General features: G+C 32.2%; 1 protein-coding gene across 9 annotated transcripts in view; it reads right to left on the reverse strand.

The window, feature by feature from the left end:
* Window positions 1-25,493, reverse strand: part of LOC143079709 (uncharacterized) — an 88,603-nt gene that overhangs the window by 20,292 nt on the left and 42,818 nt on the right. For 4 of the 9 annotated variants that reach the window (XM_076255225.1, XM_076255233.1, XM_076255227.1 and 1 more), the window contains 2 exons: window positions 16,014-16,085; window positions 833-2,755 (listed from right to left, as the gene is read on the reverse strand). In XM_076255225.1, the coding sequence (XP_076111340.1) occupies window positions 833-2,747 (1,915 nt within the window). In that variant the 5' untranslated portion in view covers window positions 2,748-2,755; window positions 16,014-16,085. Of the gene's footprint in view, window positions 1-832; window positions 2,756-14,909; window positions 14,934-16,013; window positions 16,086-20,295; window positions 20,316-20,970; window positions 21,073-25,493 lie in introns of all 9 variants that reach the window. The other 5 variants (XM_076255231.1, XM_076255229.1, XM_076255230.1 and 2 more) reach the window with 5 other exon arrangements.

Genomic DNA, 25,493 nt, shown 5'->3' on the forward strand with positions numbered 1-25,493 from the left:
CATTTCCAAAACATACAATTAGTTTGATATCCATATGTCTTTAATTTAAGAACTATTGGATTTAAAGAGCCTGTTCTGCTCACCCGCATATATGTGCATCTTCATCAATATCCACTCTTACACATTGTAGACCAGAATTTTTGCTATTCCAAGTCTATATAGAATAGTACTTTTAAAAAAATGTTCAAATTGGTGGTGAGTGAACCAATTTTTCTTCCAATTGGCCCAGTAGTTTCAAGATTTTTGAAAATTAAAGGGATGATGGTGGTCGACAGACACATAATGCTAAGTGATGACAATAACTCTCACTGTTTTTTTGGAGTAAAATCCATTCCTAACAGTTTTTACCTCTAGGCAGTCATCAGGGATTTTCTTTTCATAACAATTTTTTTTAGCTATTTTCACCACATTCTATCCTCTGATTTTTTTTTTAATTTCATGTTACTAATTAGGTATCAGGTAATCCATGGACATCTCTTTCTTATGCACTCTTTTCCCCAAGTTGTTTAAAGTAGATTAGAGTACAGTACCAATGAGTAATGCAAGGGGTAAAACTGGTTCAAATATTGGTATCAAATTGGTTTGAAACAGAAAGTATAATGCCTTCAGGAACTCTCTCTTTCCAAATCATATATCACCCTTGTAGTTATTTATATGCATCATCTGTGCCTAAAACTAACAGAATTATGGAAAAAAGGAAGTTTTTTCTTATTCTAGAACTGAACATACTGGTAAGAAAAAAAAAGTTTCATATTGAACATAAAAACAATCAGAAGAAAATCAGACATTTTAACCTATGAACTGCTTTTTTTAAACATAGAATGAAGCATACCTAGTTTTTTGGCTACTTCATCAATAATGTTGAGAGCATCTGTAATTCTGGACTCATCACTGACAACAACTTCAATCTCACCAACTTCAAATCCAAAATCAGCTATGTCTAGTTGTACAGTACAGTTGGGTAGAAAGTATGTCTGCCTGATTGTTGTAAATGTAGCAAAACCATCTAGACATAGTTTATTCATCAACTGGTCCAATGTTTTATCATCAACAGACCCGCTACAATTATATAACTTACATAAGTGTTTCATTATTTCTGTTTCTGATGTAATTTCTAAAAGTTGGGATGAAGAATCCTTCTTACTCATATGACGTGGAGGAATCTTGAATTCCCATCTACCATTCCTTTGTCTTAGCCAACTGTCTGAAAGGGTCATTTTATACCTAATATCATCAAAATATTTATCTGAAAATTTGTTTTCTTTTGCCATCACGGCACCCATGTCCATTAACTTCTGTCTGCAGTCAGTAGATATTCTAAACTTTCTCTCAACTTCTATTTGCTTCATCTGTGGTATTGAATCCTTTTTATTTGATTCTTTTGTGTCATACTGTTTGGAATTACCTTGAGCATTTATTGCAATGGATGGAGATAAATTAAACTGTTCTGTCTGTTGTCTGGTAATTTTCTCATCAGTTAAATGTTCTTGGGACTGTGATTCAGAAATTTCCCCTATATTTGTTTGACCATCTTTACTTAAAACTTGACTTGGATATTTTTGAACTGATTTTCCAAATTGCGCAATATGAATTCTTTTGTCTTTTGCTTGGAAGGTTTTACCTTCTGTAGCAATATTTTCAATGTCTGAGTTTTTTATGTTCAAATGTTTACTTTCAGCAGATACTTGTGTTTTATATGTATGTTTTTCCACCGAACTAGCTCGCTGTTCTTGTTTCACCATTTGTAGTGAATCTTCCTGGCTCATGTTACTTAATACATTTTCTAGCTGGGACAATTTATCTGATGTGCAAGTTTTATTTACTTCAGAGTCATATACATTTGAATCTTCTTCTTCAGCAAGATTCTTTTTATCACATTTTTTCCCTCCAGGACTGACAACAGTTTTAGATGATGAATCAGTCTGTCGTGTCCCTTCATACTGGTCCTTATAATCAACTGTGGTCATATCTTCATTCGTGCCACCCTCCATTGCATCTTGAGCAAACTCTGTCCCAAGATGTATGATGACATTTTCCTCATCATCTTCTTCAAGTAAATAATTTTCTAACTCTCCTGATTCTTGTCTGATTGAAGCCCATCCTGCCTTTCCACTTGGTGACCTTGAGTCTTCAGCTGCCAGTGCAGCATTCTGAACAGAACTACTGTCGTCTGCCAACTGGAGGGGATATTCTTCATGACTTTTTGGTTCCAGTGGTTTACCAATGGCTTCTACTCCCATCTGATACAACATTGACACTTGTTTTTCCTTGACTTTGACAGGACTGTTATTAACACCTGTTTTTTCAGCTGTTTTTTTGGAATTCTTAGTATTGAACAAAAAGAAAGAAGTTGCACTAGTAATTTCATAACTTCCTCTGCTTTTGTTCTTTTTAGAATCATAAATATCCTGGATTTCATCACCGATCTTGTCATTTGTTATTGTCCTTGCAACAGAACTTGTAAGAATTTCTTTCAAACATTTCAGATGATCATCAGCAATGATTTTTGTTTCACAATGGTCAATCCAAGACTCATCTTTAAATTCATTGTCATCACATGCCCTGGTGCCATTTTCTGATGGTCCGTCAACTGAGGAACCTTCATCATTATCCATAGACAGTGAGAACATTTTATCTGAATTTGGTGTGATAACTTCTGCTTTGGGACTCTCTATTTTTGTTTCCACTCTATCAATATATTCTCCTTCATTGATATCTAAAGACAGATCTGTACTTTTTGCTGTCATTACCAAACCTAAAACATAGATCAAATACAGTTGTTCTAGTTAACCTAAGTTTGCATATATTTAAAACAGGGCTACATGTCTTTTTAGAGGACACCTGTCCCCCCCCCCCTCCCCCCATCTTTTTTTTAATTATAGTGAACCATGAAATCTGAGTAAAACCCTTCTTTGGAAGTTCAGACAACAACCTTTAATAAGCAAACATTTTAAGCTGATGCAGGTGGTATGAAACAATATCATAGACAGGGCATAAAAGAGCCTCCACATAGGGTTTTTGTTAATGTGATTACTTGACCGTTTTCATAGAGAATATTTGATTACCAGGCCAAATGTTTCATGATTATCTAATTATTCAATAATCAAGGACTGTTTTTTAATTAATATCATTTGATCATCTTATGAGTCAATTATATTGGCAGAAACAATTATGATTATGTAATTATTTGGACACCCCCATGAAGGGCCTCATAAAAAAACATAATTACAATCTGTCCATCCTAAACAGAGGGTGGTAAAGGGATATTTTTGTGCAACATTTCCGCCTTTTTATTTCACATGTTTTTGTGTTCAGACCTTTTTATTTCTCGTTTTCCAGTGTTTGGTTCGACGTGTCTGCCTCATGTTCTCCTTTATTTGTTTTCTGTGTTTCATGTCAGTACCCTTAATTCCTCGTGCTTGTCCTGCATTGGATTAAAAAGTAAACCAGGACTAAATTCAAAGTCAGTCTGGAGATTGTTTTAAATTGTGTGTTCGGAGAATATTTAAAATTGCTATCAAATTAATTGTTGTTTTTTTTCAAATCAGTTGCAACTAGTGAACACTAATAGGTTACTGCAGGGTCATCATGTCCATTTTATAATGACTAGAGTGATCACCAAGAATGGCTGATTAATAAATTAATTTACTTTTTCCATCAATATTTACAATTTTATTTCTGGTGCTTCGTTTTTAGATTTTTATTTTCCGTGCAACGTGTTTGCGATTTTTATTTCACATGTTTCCGTGTTCAGGGCTCCCCTTTACCACTCTCTAAACACTACTGTAACTAGAGGCTCTCAAGAGCCTGTGTCGCTCACTTTGGTGCATATTAAACAATGGACACAGATAAATTCATGACAAAATTGTGTTTTGATGATCATGATGTGTTTGTAGATCTTATTTTACTGAACATTCTTGTTGCTACAATTATCTCTATCTATAATGAACTTGGCCCAGTAATTACAGTGGAAAATATTTTCTAAAAATTTACAAAAATTTATGAAAATTGTTAAAAAATTACTATAAAGGGCAATAACTCCTTAAGGGGTCAACTGACAATTTTGGTCCTGTTGACTTATTTGTAGATCTTACTTTGCTGAACATTATTGCTGTTTACAGTTTATCTCTTTCTATAATAATATTCAAGATAATAACCAAAAAATGCAAAATTTCCTAAAAATTACTAATTCTGGGGCAGCAACCCAACAACGGTCTGTCTGTTTTGTCTGAAAATTTCAGGGCAGAAAGATCTTGACCTGATATACAATTTAACCACCTGTCAGATTTGCTCTAAATGCTTTGGTTTCAGAGTTATAAGCCAAAATCAACATTTTACCCCTGAGTTCTACTTTTAGCAATGGCAGCCACCTTGATTGGTTTACTGGGTCATAGCACACATTTTTTAAACTAGATATCCTAATAATGATTAGTTTGGTTAAATGTGACCAATTAGTTTCAGAGAAGAAGATTTTTGTAAAAGATATCTAAAATTTGCGAAAAAAATTGGTAAAAAATGACTATAAAGGGCAATAACTCCTTAAGGGGTAAACTGACAATTTTGGTCATGTTGACTTATTTGTAGATCTTACTTTGCTGAACATTATTGTTGCTTACAGTTTATCTCTATCTATAATAGTATTCAAGATAATAACCAAAAATGTCAAAATTTCCTTAAAATTACCAATTCAGGGGCAGCAACCAAACAACTGGTTGTCCAATTCATCTGAAAATTTCAGGGCAGATAGATCTTGACCTGTTAAACAATTTTACCCAGTCAGATTTGCTCTTAATGCTTTATTTTAGAGTTATCAGCCAAAATATACATTTTACGCCTATGTTCTATTTTTAGCCATGGCGGGCATCTTGGTTGGGTGGCCAGGTCCCGGACACATTTTTTAAACTAGATACCCTAGTGATGATTGTGGCCAAGTTAAATTTGGCCCAGCAGTTTCAGAGGAGAAGATTTTTGTAAAAGTTAATGACAATGACGACGGACGCCAAGTGATGGGAAAAGCTCACTTGGCCCTTTGGGCCAGGTGAGCTAAAAATAATTTAGCAATAATGAATTTAATTACAAATATGCGCTGGTGGGAAACATCATTTTCTAAACAAAAATAACATAACTAAATATGAATAAACTGTAGGCTAATCACATCTGTAAACTTTTTCTCACGAAATCAAATTTCAATAGCTACATTTGTATCATTATGTCCCCAGTGTTTAAAAATAATTAATATGTCTTTACTCAATGATTCTGATGAAATTGAAAGAAAATTTGATCTCTGACAACCAATGACAACATGTCACACCTTTGACCTTTAAAGTGACCTCTAATGACAATTTAGCACAGAATTAATCTTAATTTAGCTAACAAAATTAAAGTTCAAGTACTTGTGAGGTAATTATTTAATATTTTGTTAATTTTGATTTGACAATTTGAACAAATCTTTTTCTGCAATTGAAATTCTGAACTTAGTAACTATCAGGTCTACAGCATAATTTAACAAAACTTCATATCTCTTTGCAAAATCAAAGTATACGAATCGCCCCAACACTTTTACCCCTCAATAAAACTAGTTAATGAAACATTTAATTCTTAAGCAAATTAGGTGTACATACTGTAACATACTAAGAAAGAAAAGTATAACAACTCAAAAACCATAATTATATAACACCTTGGTATGAATTTTTATTTGGGTTAATCTATCTAGCCATACTGGTCATCTTTTATTTTAAACAAATTTATACAGCAATAATATTTTCACAGTAACCAAGTAGGAATTCCCATCTTTAAATACAGTATTCATAAACCAAGGTATCATACATCAAAGTAGTGAATTCAATACAGAACATTCACATTCATTCTTTTACACTTCAAGTAAATAATAAGATTTGAAGACTCCCTATTGTGAACATTAAGCAACTATGGTCTGATAGATGTTGTGATAAAATTAGAAAGTCTAAATGAATACCCAGCTGTTTCGAAATTAAATATCTCAATACAATTTATAATGAGATTTTGAATAATTTTTCTTTTAAAGTTGCTATGAACTGTAAAACAGTGTTGAAAATATTCACATAATTAAAACACATCCTTTTATGCAGGTGCGACAATCAAGGGGATAATCTCAATGATTGGGGGTCTCATAGGGTTCATCTTTTAACAAAAATCTTTATAAGTGTGAAATTAGAATAAACACATATAAGGTCCAAAATACTCCAGAAAAAATTCTAATAAATTGGAAATATTTAAATTAACAAGAATGATTTTAACTGGTCTTTCTCAAGATATTTCATTCAATATGTTAAATACAAACATGAATTGCTTACAATCATTTTAACTTTGGTTGATAATTGTCTCATTAGTAATCATATTACATCATGGAAGTATTATATTGACTTCCATGTATTACATCAACTAATTTTTATGAGAAAATATTTGTCCATCTCAACTCATGACCTAAATTGTTCGGCCATTCCATCCAAATCTCTGCACCAAAGTATCATACATCAAAGTTGGGTTGGAGTCAATGTCACCTTGGCATTATTTGGACCATTCTACATAAAGTTGGGTTGGAGTCAATGTCACCGTGGCATTATTTGGACCATTCTTCATAAAGTTGGGTTGGAGTCAATGTCACCTTGGCATTATTTGGACCATTCTACATAAAGTTGGGTTGGAGTCAATGTCACCTTGGCATTATTTGAACCATTCTACATAAAGTTGGGTTGGAGTCAATGTCACCTTGGTATTAACTGGACCATTCTACATAAAGTTGGGTTGGAGTCAATGTCACCTTGGCATTAATTCAGTGATATTGTTGGCTTTTTTCAAAACTACCTGTACCCTTTTTTTATTTGGAAAATATGCGTAATTTTCATCAAATTGGGAATTTTAGAATAAACCATGAGTTTGACTGAAACTTCAATTTACAGACCCCATTTCAAGAGTCAAACCCTGCTTTGAAATAAGCTCCATGGGGGCACGGCAGATAAAGCACCACGAGCTTGTAATCATATTCTTGAAAAATTGAGCCAGTGTCTTTCATTATGTAGGGATACAAATGTGCAAATACTTGTTTGAGTTCCAATATAATACATAATAAATAAATCACATGATGCTCAGTAACATCTAATGATTGAATCCAGTAGATTTTAAGCTGAGAGCGGGATTTAACACAACAGGAGTCTGGTTTACTCAAGACCCTCTAATTGAGTTGTTATCATTGGTTGCTCTCTGTTTATTTATTTGTTTTGTTTGTTGTTTATTGTTTTTAGGGTAAACCAGACACTTTTGTTTTGTTTCACAATTTGTCATATCAGGCCTTTTACAGCTATACTAATTAATCATGGGTTTTGCTCTTTGTTGGAAGGCAATAAAGTGCCCTATACTTCACTTGATTACATAATCCTCCTTTATTCTTTAATGGATAATTGTCTCATTGGAAATAGTTCAACATCTCTATATTGTTCGAATTTATCGGACGCTGGTCTTTTTCTACGGCGTTTTGTCGAAAAATAAACAATGAAACACAACAACATTAATAGATGACTTCGCCATTAACGCGTCATGAACCCCATATGAAACTTACTAACCCCATACGGTCTCATAGGGGGTCACCACGTGACAGCATTTAACCAATCACAACGAGATAATTCATCTGTGGTCCGATAATGTTGTACATTATATATCATAGAAGACATATTGCAGTACATGCTCTTGATAACAGTTCAACCATATTAATGCCAAATGAAGACAACCTCATCACGTTGGAATATAGCAATTTGTTTTCCTATTCTTTTTAACTGCTACAGAGAGCCGTGGTGTAGTGGTTAGTGCATCGGACTACTAACACAAAGGTTCTAGGTTCGATTCCCGTTTGGGATGAAAATTTCAGGAACTCAATTTTCGGCTCTCCCTTGACACCATCTGCGAGTATGATCTTGAGGAAACGATGATAGTCCGTCGGAAGGGGTTGATAAATGGCTGACCCATGTTAAGAGAGAGCCATATCTCGTGCACATTAAAGACACCCTTGTAGATTTCGAAAAAGAGTAGGCTAATGACGCTACAAGGCAGCACTCGCACCAGCAAAGTGGAAAGGGATTAATATAAGTTGCAAAACTTGTTTCCCAATCCACTATCAATAAATATGTTTACACTAACTGCTACATGTTCTTTTAACAAAAGAATGAAACAATAAATCACCTATGAACCGGTCCTACCAATGCTTTAAGCTATGGCAAATCATTGCTTATAAATTAAAAAAAAAAATGCTGGAATTTCAGGGCAGGATGGTTAAAATTAAATTGGACAGTTATGATGGAACCAATCCCTATTGACAGCTCATTCTTGTCTTACCTAAAATAACCAGATGCTTTGCAGGGCGCAGCTTTATACGACCGCAGAGGTTGAACCCTGAACGGTTGGGGCAAGTATGGACATAACATTCAAGCTGGATTCAGCTCTAAATTTGGATTGTGATTAAATAGTTGACACAGCATAGCTTTCTGACACAGAATGAATGTGGTCTAATGAACCTAATTTTTTTTTTTTTGCCTTTGAGCAATTCACTATGCTGTTGAATATTAATCCTCTCAAAAAAAATGTTTGAAGAAATTTTCTTTTTATTTATGAAATCTGAAATGAGAAAAATTGAACCCCCCCCCCCCCCAATTTTTTTTTTCACATCCCCCTTTCCCTTATTCCAAAACTGATCTCAATTCAAATTACTAATGGAGTTTGCAACAATAACTACTCCTTTAAATACATCATAAAATATTAAAATGTAAAAAAGTGCTTGTTATCACTGAATGGTAAAGATTGTTTAAATTTATCAGTTGGTAGTAAAAGTGAATATACATGGTTAATTGTGTAAAACAATGATTTAAGTTGATTCAACTACAATTCTGGACAAAGAAAGATAACTCCAATTGAAAATTTCTTGCTATTGCGCAATATTGTGCAATCAGATATTTCTTGCTATTGTGCAATACTGTGCAATTGAAAATACTTGCTATTGCACAATACTGTGCAATTGAAGATTTCTTGCTATTGCACAATACTGTGCAATTGAAAATTTCTTGCTATTGCACAATACTGTGCAATTGAAGATTTCTTGCTATTGCTGAATACTGTGCAATTGAAAATTTCTTGTTTTTTGCACAATACTAATAATATAATAATTTGGATCCTGATTTGGATCAACTCAAAGAACCCCAATTATTCAATTTTTGATGAAATCAAACCAAGTTTAATTTTGGACCCTTTGGACCTTAATGTAGACCAATTTAAACAAGAGTGCACACGCTGAAATGTCTCGCCTTCTATACTAATCATTGATATTATGTTGATAGTCTTAAGTATAAAGCTAAGCTTTATTACAACTGTCACATAAACTTTACATTAACCAAGATAACTAATCAAAGACCAATGAACCTTGAAAAAGAGGTCCAGGTCAGATGAACCATGCCAGGCAGACAGGTACAGCTAACAATGCTTCTATACAACATATATAGTTGACACATTACTTATAGTTTAAGAAAAATAGACCAAAACACAAAAACTTAACACTGTGCAATGAACCGTGAAAATGAGGTCACGGTTAAATAAAACCTGCTCGACTGACATAAAGATCATAAAATATTTCCATACACCAAATATAGTTGACCTAATAGCATTAGATAAAAAGACCAAAACTCAAAAACTTAACTTTGACCACTGAACCATGAAAATGAGGTCAAGGTCACATGACATCTGCCCGCTAGACATGTACACTTAACAATCATTCCATACAACAAATATAGTAGACCTATTGCATATGGTATGAGAAAAACAGACCAAAACACAAAAATTTAACTATAACCACTGAACCATGAAAATGAGGTCAAGGTCAGATGACACCTGCCAGTTGGACATGTACACCTTACAGTCCTTCCATACACCGAATATACTAGCCCTATTGCTTATAGTATCTGAGATATGGACTTGACCACCAAAACTTAACCTTGTTCACCGATCCATGAAATGAGGTCGAGGTCAAGTGAAAACTGTCTGACGGGCATGAGGACCTTGCAAGGTACGCACACATCAAATATAGTTATCCTATTACTTATAATAAGAGAGAATTCAACATTACAAAAAATTTGAACTTTTTTTTCAAGTGGTCACTGAACCATGAAAATGAGGTCAAGGACATTGGACATGTGACTGACGGAAACTCCGTAACATGAAGCATCTATATACAAAGTATGAAGCATCCAGGTCTTCCACCTTCTAAAATATAAAGCTTTTAAGAAGTGAGCTAACGCCGCCGCCGTAGCCGCCGCCGTAGCCGCCGCCGGATCACTATCCCTATGTCGAACTTTCTGCAACAAAAGTTGCAGGCTCGACAAAAACCAGACCAAAAATTAAGAATCTACATACACAGTTAGATTCGGCATATCAAAGAACCCCAATTATTCAATTTATAATGAAATCAAACAAAGTTTAATTTTGGACCCTTTGGGCCCCTTATTCCTAAACTGTTGGGACCAAAACTCCGAAAATCAATCCCAACCTTCCTTTTATGGTTATAAACCTTGTGTTTAAATTTCATAGATTTCTATTTACTTATACTAAAGTTATGGTGTGAAAACCAAGAAAAATGCTTATTTGGGTCCCTTTTAGACCCCTCATTCCTAAACTGTTGGGATCTCAACTCCCAAAATCAATCTCAACCTTCCTTTTGTGTTGATAAACCTTGTGTTTAAATTTCAATGATTTCTTTTCACTTATACTAAAGTTATTGTGCAAAAACCAAGAATAATGCTTATTTGGGCCCTTTTTTGGCCCCTTATTCTTAACAGTTGGAACCAAAACACCCAAAATCAATCCCAACCTTCCTTTTGTGGTCATAAACTTTGTGTCAAAATATCATTGATTTCTATTTACTTAAACTAAAGTTATAGTGCAAAACCCTAGAATATGCTTATTTGGGCCCTTTTTGGCCCCTAATTCCTAAACTGTTGGAACCAAAACTTCCAAAATCAATCCCAACCGTCCTTTTATGGTCATAAACCTCGTGTTTAAATTTCATACATTTCTATTTACTTAAACTAAAAGTATTCGGACGACGACGACAACGCTGACGCCTACGTGAAACCAATATACAACCAAAAATTTTTCAATTTTTGCGGTCGTATAAAAACTGCTTATTCAGAACAATATCATATAAAGTTTCACCTTTGTTTATGTTTAACTGACACTGATGGTCATGGGTTTGATCTGAAGACATAATAAAATGCTTAGGTGAGAGCTGCAACCTGATATGACGGCAGAGGTCGAACCCTGAACAGTTGGGGCAAATTTGGACACAATATTCAAGCTTGATACTATCTGAATTTGAATTTTGATCAAATTTTTGACATAAGGCCAATTAAAATTAATTGATAGATTTTCATCCCTGCCCGCCCAGATTTTTTTTATTTTGAAAAATTTACAATTTCCGGATTTTGTTCGTTTCCGTTACGGGTAACTGTCAATAATTTCGTTTCATACTAACTTCCTGTTTCAAATTTCAGTTTTCATATTATTTATTTCGGGTACTTTAAAATGATATATGTTGATAAATTCAGCTACTCAGTGATGATAATATCACCTATGGAGAATAGAGATAGATTACTAGAAGGGCATAAAATATTCGGGTTACATGTGATACGCTGTGTCCAAGAACGCAAATTCACAAACTTGAAATTTCTGTATGAGAAAACCGTTGATTTTTTGAATAATACATCGACGTTGTGTCAGCAAATTTGGGCAGTGAATGATTTCCAAAGCACAAGATTCGGGGAACAAATTGGTAGAAAAAATATAAACTGGATTAAAGAAATTGACAAAAGCACGAACTTGTTAGATCTATGACCGTATATTGAGATAAAAAAAAAAGTCAGCAAACATAAACATTGTTAGAAAGCCCTTAGATTTACTCATGGCTTTTGGTTTTGTTTATATATGCTTCAGTCTTGCATAACTTGAGAATCTTAAAAGCACCAACCCTACTATTCCCAACACTGTGTGAGTTCTCATTTTATAAAGTTCACGTCACAAGAAGGTTTCATATTAAATAAAATTTAAAATATAAAATCCTCCCAATCGCCCCTTTTTTTCCAAAACTTGGGATGAAAATCTAGTTATTAATTTTAGTTGGCCTAATAAAGGTTTCTGACACAAAATGAATGTGGTCAAAGATCTCACAAATCTAATGCCTAATACTTTGCAATTGAAGATTTCTTCTTGAAAGTTTTCAAAAATTAAAAATTTGAAAAATCAAAGTGATGGAAATCACTCATGGAAAGATTAGAAGAGTAGTTTGAATTATTTCATATTAAGGTATGGTGGGGAAAAATGAACATTTATAAAGCACTATTGCTGAAAATTGCATTTACAGCAGGTCTTTAGAAGGAAACTTGCTTTTCCAGTATGAGGATAAAATGAGCTCAAATTAAATAATATGGGTCTCTTAATTTGCACAATTTTATTTAAACTGCACTTTATATCTTATCAAAATTATGTTGCCAGTTCTGGACATGTTTCAAAAAAACAAAAAAATGCAAAAATTCTTCTAGTAAATGTTACCAACTATCCTTGTAAGACAAAAATCTGGACCAACAGCTTAAAACTTTAAAGTGTCAACAAAAAAAAAAATGAAAAATGTTGTTTTGGGGCATTTTGTAAGTTGAAACAGAGGTTATATGGCATTGAAGATTAAAAGTTTTAGAGTGCCTTTTGATCAATTTTTAAAGTATTTTTCAACACAGGACATTGAAAATGTACTTTTTCAACGTAAACCAATTAAAAAACTTATCTTATTGAAATGTGGATTCTTTCTTGATTGCAAAAATATATATTCACTTCTAATAAAAATTCAAATGACTAAAATAGACATAATGATTGATGGGAAATAAACTAATAAACAATGGTTTGTTATAATTAAAAGTTTTAAAATTTTTAAACTGTTTCAAGCCAATTCCTGATGAAAAAAAGTGTACTAAAATTAATCTAATGGTTGATTAATTACAGATGATTATTGGAAATTTATCAAGTAAATTATAGGCCTTACTTGAATACCTTTTATTTATTCATATTTATATTCATATTTCATTTTTTTTAAGATCTTGTTAATCCATTAATCATTTACCTTTCAGATATAATTTACAGAATCACTTTATGTAATGTAGATCAAAAGTAATTGGCAATAAATAAATCTATCATCCTTATAAATATCAAACATCTAATATACACATGTGTGTATTCAATTATGAGGTCAAATGCTTGTGTATTAAGAATTATAGGTATATTGAGTGGTCTGAATAATTATGTAAGACTGAGGTTGATAGGTAATGTGGTCAATTTGATTGGCAGTTTAGGAGGTGGGGCATTGTAATTAAAGGTCCACCTTGTCTTTGATTGTTTAGTGATAATGACAGTTGTCAATCATACTAGTTGAATCAATACCCAGTTACCTAATCAAAATGTTTTTTAAAAAGCCTGCACATCAACACACCTTAATGACATACATTCTTGAATGAACTGCTCCAATAATATACCCAGTTTTTTTTCAGTTTACATGTGTATTATGTGCACATACATGAGAACCATAGGGAACTATATTTCAGTGTGAATACATTTAGTAACAGTAGCTAACCTGTCATGTTGTTAGGGAGACTGGTGCCTAAGTAAAGATTTAGAACAAGTTCTAATCTTTCCAAAAATGAACCCCTTAAAAAAATGGACCCCCCCATATCTTTTTGAATCCCCATTAGGAGCAGTAATCATCAAACTTAATCCCACTCTTTCCTTTGTAGTATGGAACCTTGTAGTACAATTATAGAGAGATCCATAAACTTAAACACAAGTTATTGTCTGGAAACTAAAAAAATGCTTGTTTTTGCCCCTAATTCCTGCATGTTTTGGGCAATTACCCCCATTCACATAAAGTTATTGTCAGAAACCAAATGTGTCTTAGGACAACCATGCAGATGACGACAACTGTATAAAAACTGGTTATTGTTGCTTTTCTAAATAAGACCAAAGACAGCTGAGTATTAGAATATGTGCCAGGTATGGTACCATGACTACATGTCCACTGTTACCAGCACATTCTAACCTTCCAACTGTTAGTGCACATTCTTGACTAATTTTGTCGTTTTTTTCATTTTCTAATTTTCTACTTTTTTTTAAACTAACTTTTTTCAATATAATATCTTTCTGATTCAAATAACTTGACCAAGAATTCATTGAAGATACATATTTATATGCTGAATATTTGACAGTTTTAACATGATATTGTCATTAAAATATTTCTATGCAATTCATAAAGAGCTAAATAATATTACTATGTTGTATTTCCCCCATGATAATAATAATTTGAATTGTTTGCATTGACTATATACAGTTGGTAGCTATCCTGTATAAGAATTCACTGGTCAGGTGCTTTTTTATCAGTTATGTTAATTATATTCATGAAGATAAAATGCTACTCGAGGACAAACACACCTTGATTTTCACCTGAGAATATAATTAAATTCTAATGACAAATACTGAAGATAAAATCTTCACATTATTTTTGACAATCATACCCATTTATGCAGTTATCTACTTTATCTTGAATTTTAAAATGAAAATATTTTATTGTGTTGAATTTAAACAAGGCAAAAGTTTACCTTCATTACAAAATATCAAAATTTATATGCCAGAAATTATTACATAAAATCTGTAGGCTATAATTTACAATCTTTCTTTTAAATGTGAGCCACAGTTTTTCTTTGACTTTAAATTTTTAAGAGATCCTATATTTGTTTTTCATCGGCTGTAAACATTATCAAAGATTTTGCGACCATAATTATAAAAATTAATAGAACACATACCTTATAATTATATTTCATAAAAATCTGAAAAAATTCAAAGACAACAATTGATTCATTCTTGTATAGAACTTGAGCTCATAAACACAGAACTACTAGTTATTAAAAAGTAATCAATGAATTAATTATCGTGCAACAGAATATGCAAACAATTCACTCAAATTTTATTGAGACTTTTCATTTAAGTTTGAGAATATTTTGGATTGACTTTTAATTGTATTCATGGACCCCTTAAAACAGTTATATATATGAGAAAAAAAAATCCTATCTAACAAAGACAGAATAAGCAGAAAGTTTTAAATGACAAACCTATGCTCCTCAAATTACACATTGATGAATGATTCTGCCAAGAAAAATACACAAGATGCTCATAAGAAGCTGAATCACTTATCTTGCAAAAAATGATATTTCAACATTCCACCTTTGTTTCTAAATATTGCTTTCAAGAGCATATCCAAAATGCACACAACAGCATTGATGGAGTTAATGGTTGGGTTGCACAGAATGTTTCATAAAACAGTTGAGACTGCAGTCTTTTCTGTAACACCATTTGTGTAAATTTTGCTGAAAAGAGTTCTCAAATCATTGAAACCTAGCAGTAAGATTAAACACATGTTGAAGTTGTGTGCACCTGCTATTGTGAAATTGTTGGAGGAATTTCCTCCCAATTTTCTAGAGTTGGGAACTTAATTCTTTATTTTAGCAGAATTCACATCTATAGTCTGTAGTACAATGTACTAGTTTTGTGTAATCAACTTCTACAGTTTTCAACCAAGATTATCGAAACTGAACAGAAGGATTGTGCACATGTTGAAGTTGTGTCCCTAGTATTAAGCAATCAAATTAGTTCTTTTTCTCTTTTTTTGGTAACGGAGTTATTTGTAAGCAAAATTTTACGAATGATGTTACTAGTTTTTTCTTCCTAGAGTTTTCGATGCAGATTCCTAAAACTGAACCGAGAGATTGCACACATATTGAGGTTTTGCACCTCTATTCCCATTTTCCTGAACAGTTATGATAATATCTAGTTTATTTCATAGAATTGCACAACTTCCAGTTAAGTTGTTACTTAACTGAAAATTCTCAGTAGCAGCCTTCAAAACTTACTTGTAATTGTTCAACACAACTGGCTACAATGATTTTAAATGCTTAGATCTTCTTTACTGCTTCTTTCAGGTACTGAAAAAAAAAGTTATTTCCCTTTTAAAGATATATTTCACATAAACAAAAGTTATCTCTCTTAGAATAACTAGCTGGCTCAAGACCACAATTAATGACCCGCTTTTCGTTGTCCACGAATATAGTTCCATAATTATAGTGTATTTTTCTTTATTTTTTTCTTTCCCTTTCTCATACATTTCTAATTAGTTATTCTGAGGTGGAAATGAAAGAAGAGAGCTGAAATAAACTTTTTGATGTTTTATTTTAACTGATTTTGATTAGGAAAGAGTGATTCAGCCAGGTGCAAAAAGGTAATATTTACACTTTTCGGAACATCTCTTGACTTGTCTATAGGGGTACATACCTGCCAACTTCCACTATTTGTGGGGGATTTCCCCCATGAATTCTCCCAAATGGGAATTTTTAAAGAGGAATTTTGTCCACAATCTTAAACAAAACAGTTAATATTATAAATCCTATAGGCTATAAAAGTTTGAAGAAGCCAAAAAACAACATTAAAATGCATTTGAAGGCCCCCTTGAAGGTTTTTAGGGACCACAAGAGTGCTCTTGCATGTAAAACCCTCATGGGCATTTTGAAAAGTTGGCAGGTAGCTGGGTATGGATGTGTATTGGCCAAATTTGTATGATAAAACATGCAACTTTTCTGAAAATTGCATATATTTTTGGACTTGAACTGTACATTACACATACAAAAAATTAGACAAAAAGGATAGGCAATTTTTTTTTAATGTGACAAAACGTTATAAAGAACTGATAGAGGAATTAATTGTGGTCTTGGGCCAGCTTTGTTAAATTGTGCACAAAGCAATTATGGCAAAATTTTAAATATTGCTAATAGATGAAGAACTACTAGTATAACTTTAAGATCAAATGAAATAAAATTATCTTATCACAATTTTTCATTTTTCAATGCAAACTAAAAATATGAAATCTAATGCATCTACATAAATGTTTATGAGATCTACCGATAAGGCAATTAAAGTAAGCAGTTGATGCACCTGCCCAAACCTGTTAATAAGCACGTTTTAATTAAGTCCAATCACAAAACTTAATGAAACATATCAGTAAATATTAAATAATGCTGTAATCAAAGACTTCTATGTATCAGAAATGTGTTAATTTCATAGTCTTTTGAAGTTTGATATTGTAATTAATAGCTTGCTTTAATTTAAGCATGACACTTTGGCATCCTAATTTTGAACAACTATTAAAAAAAAGGCAGATTAAATAAATATAAAACAGGTGGATTTTAGATAATATGTAAAAAGTCTACTTGATGACACTTTCATTGGAAATATAGTATTAAATCTAAAGTTTCCTGAAGTAAAATGATTTTAATTAAAGAAAGTAAAATTTTTAATGGAGCCTGAAAAAAACATTTAAAACAGTAAAAAAATATGTTCCTTTATTATTCAATTTAGGAATAACAGTTTTGTTTTTAAAGATTTGCCACTGTCAAATTCAAAAGTGATGGTGCACACCTGGTATAACATCAAATCTCAACCAAATGATTAAGCAAGAAAAAGTTGACCGAGACAGAATAAGAGGGTGGCCCCCCCCTATTTTTCTGAGAAAAATTAGTTAGGTTTTATAGGAAGTCACTGAAGTATGACCAGAGCAGGCCCCCTTTTAGGCAGTCAGTGGGCGCAACTTATGAAATTTTTTGGATCTGCCGACTGACTGGCACTTCCTGTTGTGCTTTTTCTGGTACAAAATGTAAGTGTTCTTCTTAATCAAAAAAAAGTTTTAAAGAGTTGTGATTTTAAAGTATAGCTAACAGATAAAGATCTAGAGCTGAAGGTTTAAATCAAGCGCTGTATGTATAAAGTTTGGTGCAGTAGATGCAAAGTCCAGTAGGGTAGATCTTACTTTCCAGAGCTGTAGATTCAAAAAGTTAGATTTTCCTTCAGGATTAGATGAGAAGACCTGCAATTTTGTAACAATTCACAGGTAAAAGTGCAAAAACTTTAAGTTGGCAATTAAGAGGTATACAAAATAGGATAGGGACGTTTAAACTCAAAACACCAGCTTTTGTTTAAACTCAGTTAACTTACTTAAAGTATTTGTCATGAAAACTGATCATCATCTCCATGAACAAGTATTCTGTGAGTATTGCATGGCAATACATAGTCCCCTACCGGTTAATAAAACTTGACATGTAACTTGTCATGATAAAACAATACACCAAATATCAAATCAATATCTTCAAGCATTGAGAAAAATAGTCTGGAAAACTGAATTGCCCGCCTGCCTGACTGACTGACCAACCGACCGACCAACCGACAAGACAGACTGACAGGAATGTTATATCTAAATAATGCCATCAAAATATTTACAATCCTAAGTTTTTAGTTTTTATTTGGATTCTTGGAATAGTGTTTTTTTTGCATTTTCGCAATAATAAAACTATAAAAAAAATGATAATATTTGAAACATACTACATGTGTTACAAGGTCTATCAATACATAACATTAACAAAGGAAATATAATCAAAGAACAAATATAATAACATTTTTGTATAGTCATTTATTTTTACAAAAGAATTTTTAAACAAAGCATTAATACAACATGTTTTGTTTCATCACAAAAAGTTAATTTCAGTGGATATGTGGGGCCATTATCCAAATTAATTTGATTAACAGCTTGAAAATATTAAATCAAAAATATACAGATGTTACAAACCTTGAATATTGAATGCATTTATTAATAAATGGAAAATTAACAATAAAAATCTTACTTTGTAATCAATTTTATTAAGTTCGTCTAAAAACTTTACATGTTCTAATAAATAGGAGAATTACACAAAATAAAAATCTTAATAGATTTATTCATAAACTAGAGACTCTCAAGAGCCTGTGTCGCTCACCTGTTACTGTATTTACTGATGTCTGCATCTTGGTTGGTAGGTGGGGTCATTAGACACTTTTTAAAATAGATACCCTAGTAATGATTGTGGCCAAGTTTGGTTAAATTTGGACCATAGTTTTAGAAAAGAAGATTTTTATACAAGTTACAAAAATGACGAAAAGTTGTTCAATATTGACTATAAAGGACAATAACTCCTTAAGGAGTTCTCTGACAATTTTAGTTATGTTTGACTTATTTGTAGATCTTACTTTGCTGAACATTATTCCTGTTAACAGTTTATCTCTATCTATAATAGTATTCAAGATAATAACCAAAAACTGCAAAATTTCCTTAAAATTACCAATTCAGGGGCAGCAACCCAACAACCAGTTGTCCGATCCATCTGAAAATTTCAGGGCAGATAGATCTTGACCTGATAAACAATTAACCTCCGTCAGATTTGCTCTAAATGCTTTGTTTTTTGAGTTTTAAGCCAAAAACTGCATTTTACCCCTATGTTCTAATTTTAGCCATGGCGGCCATCTTGGTTGGATGGCCGGGTCACTGGACATATTTTTTAAACTTAATACCCCAAAGATGATTGCTGTCAAGTTTGGTTTAATTTGGCCCAGTAGTTTCAGAGGAGAAGATTTTTGTAAAAGATTACTAAGATTTACGAAAAATGGTTAAAAATTGACTATAAAGGGCAATTACTCCTAAAGGGGTCAATTGAACAATTCAGTCATGCTGACTTATTTGTAAATCTTACTTTGCTGAACATTATTGCTGTTTACAGTTTATCTCTATCTATAATAATATTCAATATAATAACCAAAAACAGCAAAATTTCCTTAAAATTACCAATTCAGGGGCAGCAACCCAACAATGGGTTGTCCGATTCATCTGAAAATTTCAGGGCAGATAGATTATGACCTGATAATCAATTTTACCCCGTCAGATTTGCTCTAAATGCCTTGGTTTTTGAGTTATAAGCCAAAAACTGCATTTTACCCCTGTGTTCTATTTTTAGCCATGGTGGCCATCTTGGTTTGATGGCCAGGTCATTGGACACATTTTTTTAAACTAGATACCCCAAGGATGATTGTGGCCAAGTTTGGTTAAATTTGGCCCAGTAGTTTCAGAGGAGAAGATTTTTGTAAAAGTTTACGGATGACGGACGACGGACGCCAAGTGATGAGAAAAGCTCACTTGACCTTTCAGGTCAGGTGAGCTAAAAAGGGATAGTCTAATTATTGACGTAATTATAAGTTGGTGACTATTAAACTGCATCAATTTGGTAATAAATGATATTAGTAATTAAAGAAGCAAGCTACAAAAAAACACAATATATTACTTACATAAGTAAATTCATTACTGCCTATTGTTTTGTAAAGACTTGTATTTAGACAAATATAAATAATGTCAGAAAAAATGTTGTTTTCATCTTCTAATAGCACATAATGCATTTTTCTTTCTTAATTAACATAAAAAGCATCCATGTCTGAGAATTCATTAGTTCTGTTGAAAAAGTGTTTACATGTAGGTCATGTTGTTTTACATATTTCCCATACCAAAATTCATGGCAATTAATTTTAAAAGTTGCAAAAATGGAAGTGACAGGATCTGAGTTCCATTCAATTATTGGTAGGGTTCTTGTTGCTTTGTTTTCTTTGTTGTGTTGAGGATATTTGTTTGTCTTTTTGACTGTTCAGTTGTCTTGTTTTGAATCAAATTGACTCCCCCCCCCCCCCCAATCTTTGAACAAAAAATCAAATCTTAACATGACAGCTGAGGTTTTCAATTCTCCACTTTTTTTAGATGAACAAGTTGCTTTGTTACAATCTCAGGTGGCAGAGGGACCATATAGCGATAACTTCCTGTATTAATCATACAAGAATTTAGAGAGGTTCTGATTATTTTGTATCAAAGGATATCTGTATTGCCCATAGAAGCTTTCAAAACTCAGCAATGTTTAGGGTTCACACAAAAATCTAACGATTCAATTAGTTCTTAAAATTAATCATCATTTATACATTTTCTACATAAATACTTGCAATCATAACCATAATACCACTATGAGACTTAACCCAGAGGGTCATTCTAACTTTTCTGTACTCTAATTCTCTTCTAGTTTTCTGCAACATTAAAATTGACTGCCATGAAATTTGGTTAGGAAAATGATGTTCAAAAAGAATTACCTACTGATGATGTAAACCAAACTTTTTTTATATAAATAAATAAAGGATATATATAGCTATATTAAAAGTAAAGTAACAAAAATGCAGAACTTAGTTGAAAATTCAAAACGATACGTCAATAATCACATGGCAAAATCAAAAAGTGAGAAAGTTTAACAAGAAGTCTTTACAATCTGAATTGCTACTGGTGTTCTGTCTGTTTAGAGATTAAGAAGTTGCATATAGAAACCCTAAAACAGTAAGTATTTGAAGGGGCAAATCAGTACATTGTTATCTATTTATCATGCCTGGAGATTAACTGATTTTGAAAGAAAACTATGGAGGAAATGGTGATGACAAGCAAGCAAATAATTACATATAATATTTAACAATTATTCATATAGCCGCAGAGTTGTATGGTTAATCCTATAATGAAACTTCTACTCATCCAGAAGTTATGTTCAATAAAATTATTTTAATTCTTAAACTGAACTCAATGTACTTTATAACATAAAAGTTAAATTGTCTTCTATTTGGCAGTTAATTTTTCAGTGTAATAAAAAGACTTTATTGATGTTAGCCTAATACCCACACCAAATAATATGTCATTTATTTGGGTATATAGGTGAAAATTCTTTCCATTGACATCTGTAACACCTAGCTACCATACATTATAATGTGAATTAATTAAACTGACAAACAAATTATTTTCTACAAATTAAAGAATTCCATTATCTTTCTTTATGACACTGTTGAGGGTCCTCATGAGAAGCTTATATTCTTTAATTAACTACAGGTAACTTCAACAATAGTATAAATATCATGCAACATTTTCATAAAAGAACATAGTTCTAATGTCTCTCTTAATGCACATATTGTAATGCTAGGGTCAATAATAGCAAAAATCAGCCCAATATCTAAACGTGTTCAGAAAGCTAGAGGCTCTTGAGCTGTGTCGCTCACCTTGGTGCATATTAAACAATGGACACAGATAAATTCATGACAAAATTGTGTTTTGGTGATCATGATGTGTTTTTAGATCTTACTTTACTGAACATTCTTGTTGCTACAATTATCACTATCTATAATGAACTATGGCCCAGTAATTACAGTGGAAAATATTTTCTAAAAATTTACAAAAATTTATAAAAATTGTTAAAAAATTACTGTAAAGGGCAATATCTCCTTAAAGTTCGTAACTGACAATTTTGTTCATGTTGACTTATTTGTTGATCTTACTTTGCTGAACATTATTGCTGCTTACAGTTTATCTCTATCTATAACAATATTCAAGATAATAACCAAAAACTGCAAAATTTCCTTAAAATTACTAATTTGGGGACAGCAACCCAACAATGGGTTGTTTGATTCATCTGAAAATTTCAGGGCTGATAGATCTTGACCTAATGAACATTTTTACCCCCTGTCAGATTTGCTCTAAATGCTTTCGTTTTTGAGATATAAGCCAAAAACTGCATTTGACCCCTATGTTCTATTTTTAGCAATGGCGACCATGTTTGTTGATAGATCAAAACTTCGGATACAATTTATAAACTAGATACCCTAAGGAACATTCAGTTAAAGTTTGGAAGTATTTGGCCTAGTAATTTAAGAGGAGAAGATTCTTGAAATAGTTTACGATGACAGACGACGACAGACGACGACGGACGCCAAGTGATGGCATAAGCTCACTTGGCCCTTTGGGCCAGGTGAGCTAAAAATGAAAAAATGTTTAAGCTAAAATCTAATGTACTAATGCTTAAACTTGCTACATCTTTACAATTAACTTTGTAGAAAAGATTTATCTTCAGAATATCTCAACTGACATAATTACAAGAAAAACCAAAAATCAATTTTGAACAGACAATATTAATGTCATTAAATAACTAAGAACACCACAGCAAAACCTGCAGAACATGTCCCTAGGCCATATGACTTTAAGACTAGACAGTTCAAAAAGATAACTGCAACGTTTTCTAGGGCACTTTTATGCCAATTAAATATTCTATCAATATTGTTGCTGTCAAGACAGCAGGGGTAAACAAATCAAAGATAAAATTAAACACTTAAGTATATCATTAGAAGAAAGGTCAAAACAATACAGGGAATCTTGATTCATTTACAAGGCAACACAAAATGAATATTTTTACTTTGCCATGATTAAATTCTTGATGCATTGAAAATGCAAATGATTCGGAGATGAAGCAATTAAGTCAATCAGTGGGAGCAAATTCATCAATTCAAAATTAACTAACAAATCAAGTGTAGAGAAAAAATGTCATTAGAGGGTATAGATGTGAAAACTGTTTGATTTTGTATCAAACTGTTATTCTAAATCAATATTATAAATAATGAGTAGCAGTCAAGATGGCCCCTGACTATTTCTATGTCCCTTACCAATCAAGGTCACCCTGTTAGAGCTATTACAGTCAAAAAGATGTTTAACATCTAATAAACATCAACCTGGATCAACCTGCATAAACTTTTACTGATCCAAATATTTTGGTAAAAAGTTAAGTGATTCAGATATAAAAAAATTCACTTAAAATGAAAGAACCTTAATGAGCGCTCACATACCCCACGTCCCCACATTGTCACTGGAGAAATAAAATAATTGTATAAAAAAAAAAATTGAATCATAATTTCCTGTCAATATGCACATCTACATAGTATGTCCTTATTATCTAAAAAGGTTTCATCAAATTATGTTGTGTAGTTTCAGAGGAGTTGCGATGACAAACTGTTGCAGTAGTATATTGAAGCAAATAAGTTCAAAAGGGAATAAGTCTTAAAAAAAAAAAAAAAATCTTACTTTCCTGTCGATATGCACATCTACATAGTATGTCCTTATTATCTAAAAAGGTTTCATCAAATTATGTTGTGTAGTTTCAGAGGAGTTGCGATGACAAACTGTTGCAGTAGTATATTGAAGCAAATAAGTTCAAAAGAGCGTAAGTCTTAAAAAAAAAAAAAATCTTGCTTTCCTGTCGATATGCACATCTACATAGTATGTCCTTATTATCTAAAAAGGTTTCATCAAATTCTGTTGTGTAGTTTCAGAGGAGTTGCGATGACAAACTGTTGCAGTAGTATATTAGAGCAAATAAGTTGAAAGGGGCGTAGCTGCAAGAAAAAAATTAAATTTTAATTTCCTGTCGATATGCACATCTACATAGTATGTCCTTATTTTGTTAAAAGGTTTCATGAAATTCTGTTGTTTGGTATTAGAGGAGTTGTGATGACAAACTGTTGTAGTAGTATATTGAAGCAAATAAGTTCAAAGGGGTGTAACTCCTAGAAAAAAAATTGAATCGTAATTTCCTGTCGATATGCATATCTAAATAGTATTTACTTATTATCTAAAAAGGTTTCATGAAATTCTGTTGTGTGGTTTGAGAGGAGTTGCGGTGACAAGAAACAGGACTGACAGACGGATGGGTCAAAAACATTATACCCTCAACAACTTCGTTGCATGGGCTATAAAAATGTTTAAACAACAAAAATACACAATTAAAAGGACAAAGGTGGACAAGGCACATATTAATAACACAAATAGAAGAATTTCATAAGAAACTACACAACAGAAACATAGGTTAAAGAAGGTCATTGCAAGAGATGCATAATCACAACAGAAGTGAGATAGTAAAGGACACAGTAAACAAAACTACAGGAATATTACTTGGTTACTAGAAATACAGTACAATGTAGTAAAAAAGTATAAGTGAGTGAAAAAATGAACAACAGTAAAGTCACAACAAAGTATACAGTCAGAAGTCAGAAGTAAACATATGAATAATAGGTGATCTGAAGTGAAGTAAATATCAATGAGACAGAAACCCATTGCAACTTAACACAATTGATATCTAAAAGTCATCATATGATGATGGGCAAGTCCTTACACAATTTTTATAGGTCAGAAATAGAAGTAACAAATTGATATCATTTATCCTACATCACAATTATGAACAAATCTACTTCCTTATAAAAAGGACTTCAGGTTTTAAAAGGACACATTTGCAGATCTACCATTTGTTTTTACCATTATAGAGTTGTCTTTCTTAGTCTTTGACTGTTTACTACAATAAATTTTATTCAGTTTTCAAATACAAATTAATTTGACATAAAATCTCACCAAAAAATTGCTGAATCTAAATTTATTTTGATTAAAAAATAAATGTGCATCTCAGGTGTAAATGCATAACTGTTCAATAAATAAGAAATATGACAACACATGATAATTTCCAAATATAGATACATTGTAAACATTCTACTGGCAAAAATGATAACCTTGGAAACATATATATCTAAGGTAATTATCGATACAAGCTAAAATTTTAACACTTATAATTATTCAGGAATTTTCCTTTTATGAAGGCTGA

This window comes from Mytilus galloprovincialis, chromosome 6 (genome assembly GCF_965363235.1).
Source record: "Mytilus galloprovincialis chromosome 6, xbMytGall1.hap1.1, whole genome shotgun sequence".
In the NCBI taxonomy this organism is placed as follows: Eukaryota; Metazoa; Mollusca; class Bivalvia; order Mytilida; family Mytilidae; genus Mytilus; species Mytilus galloprovincialis.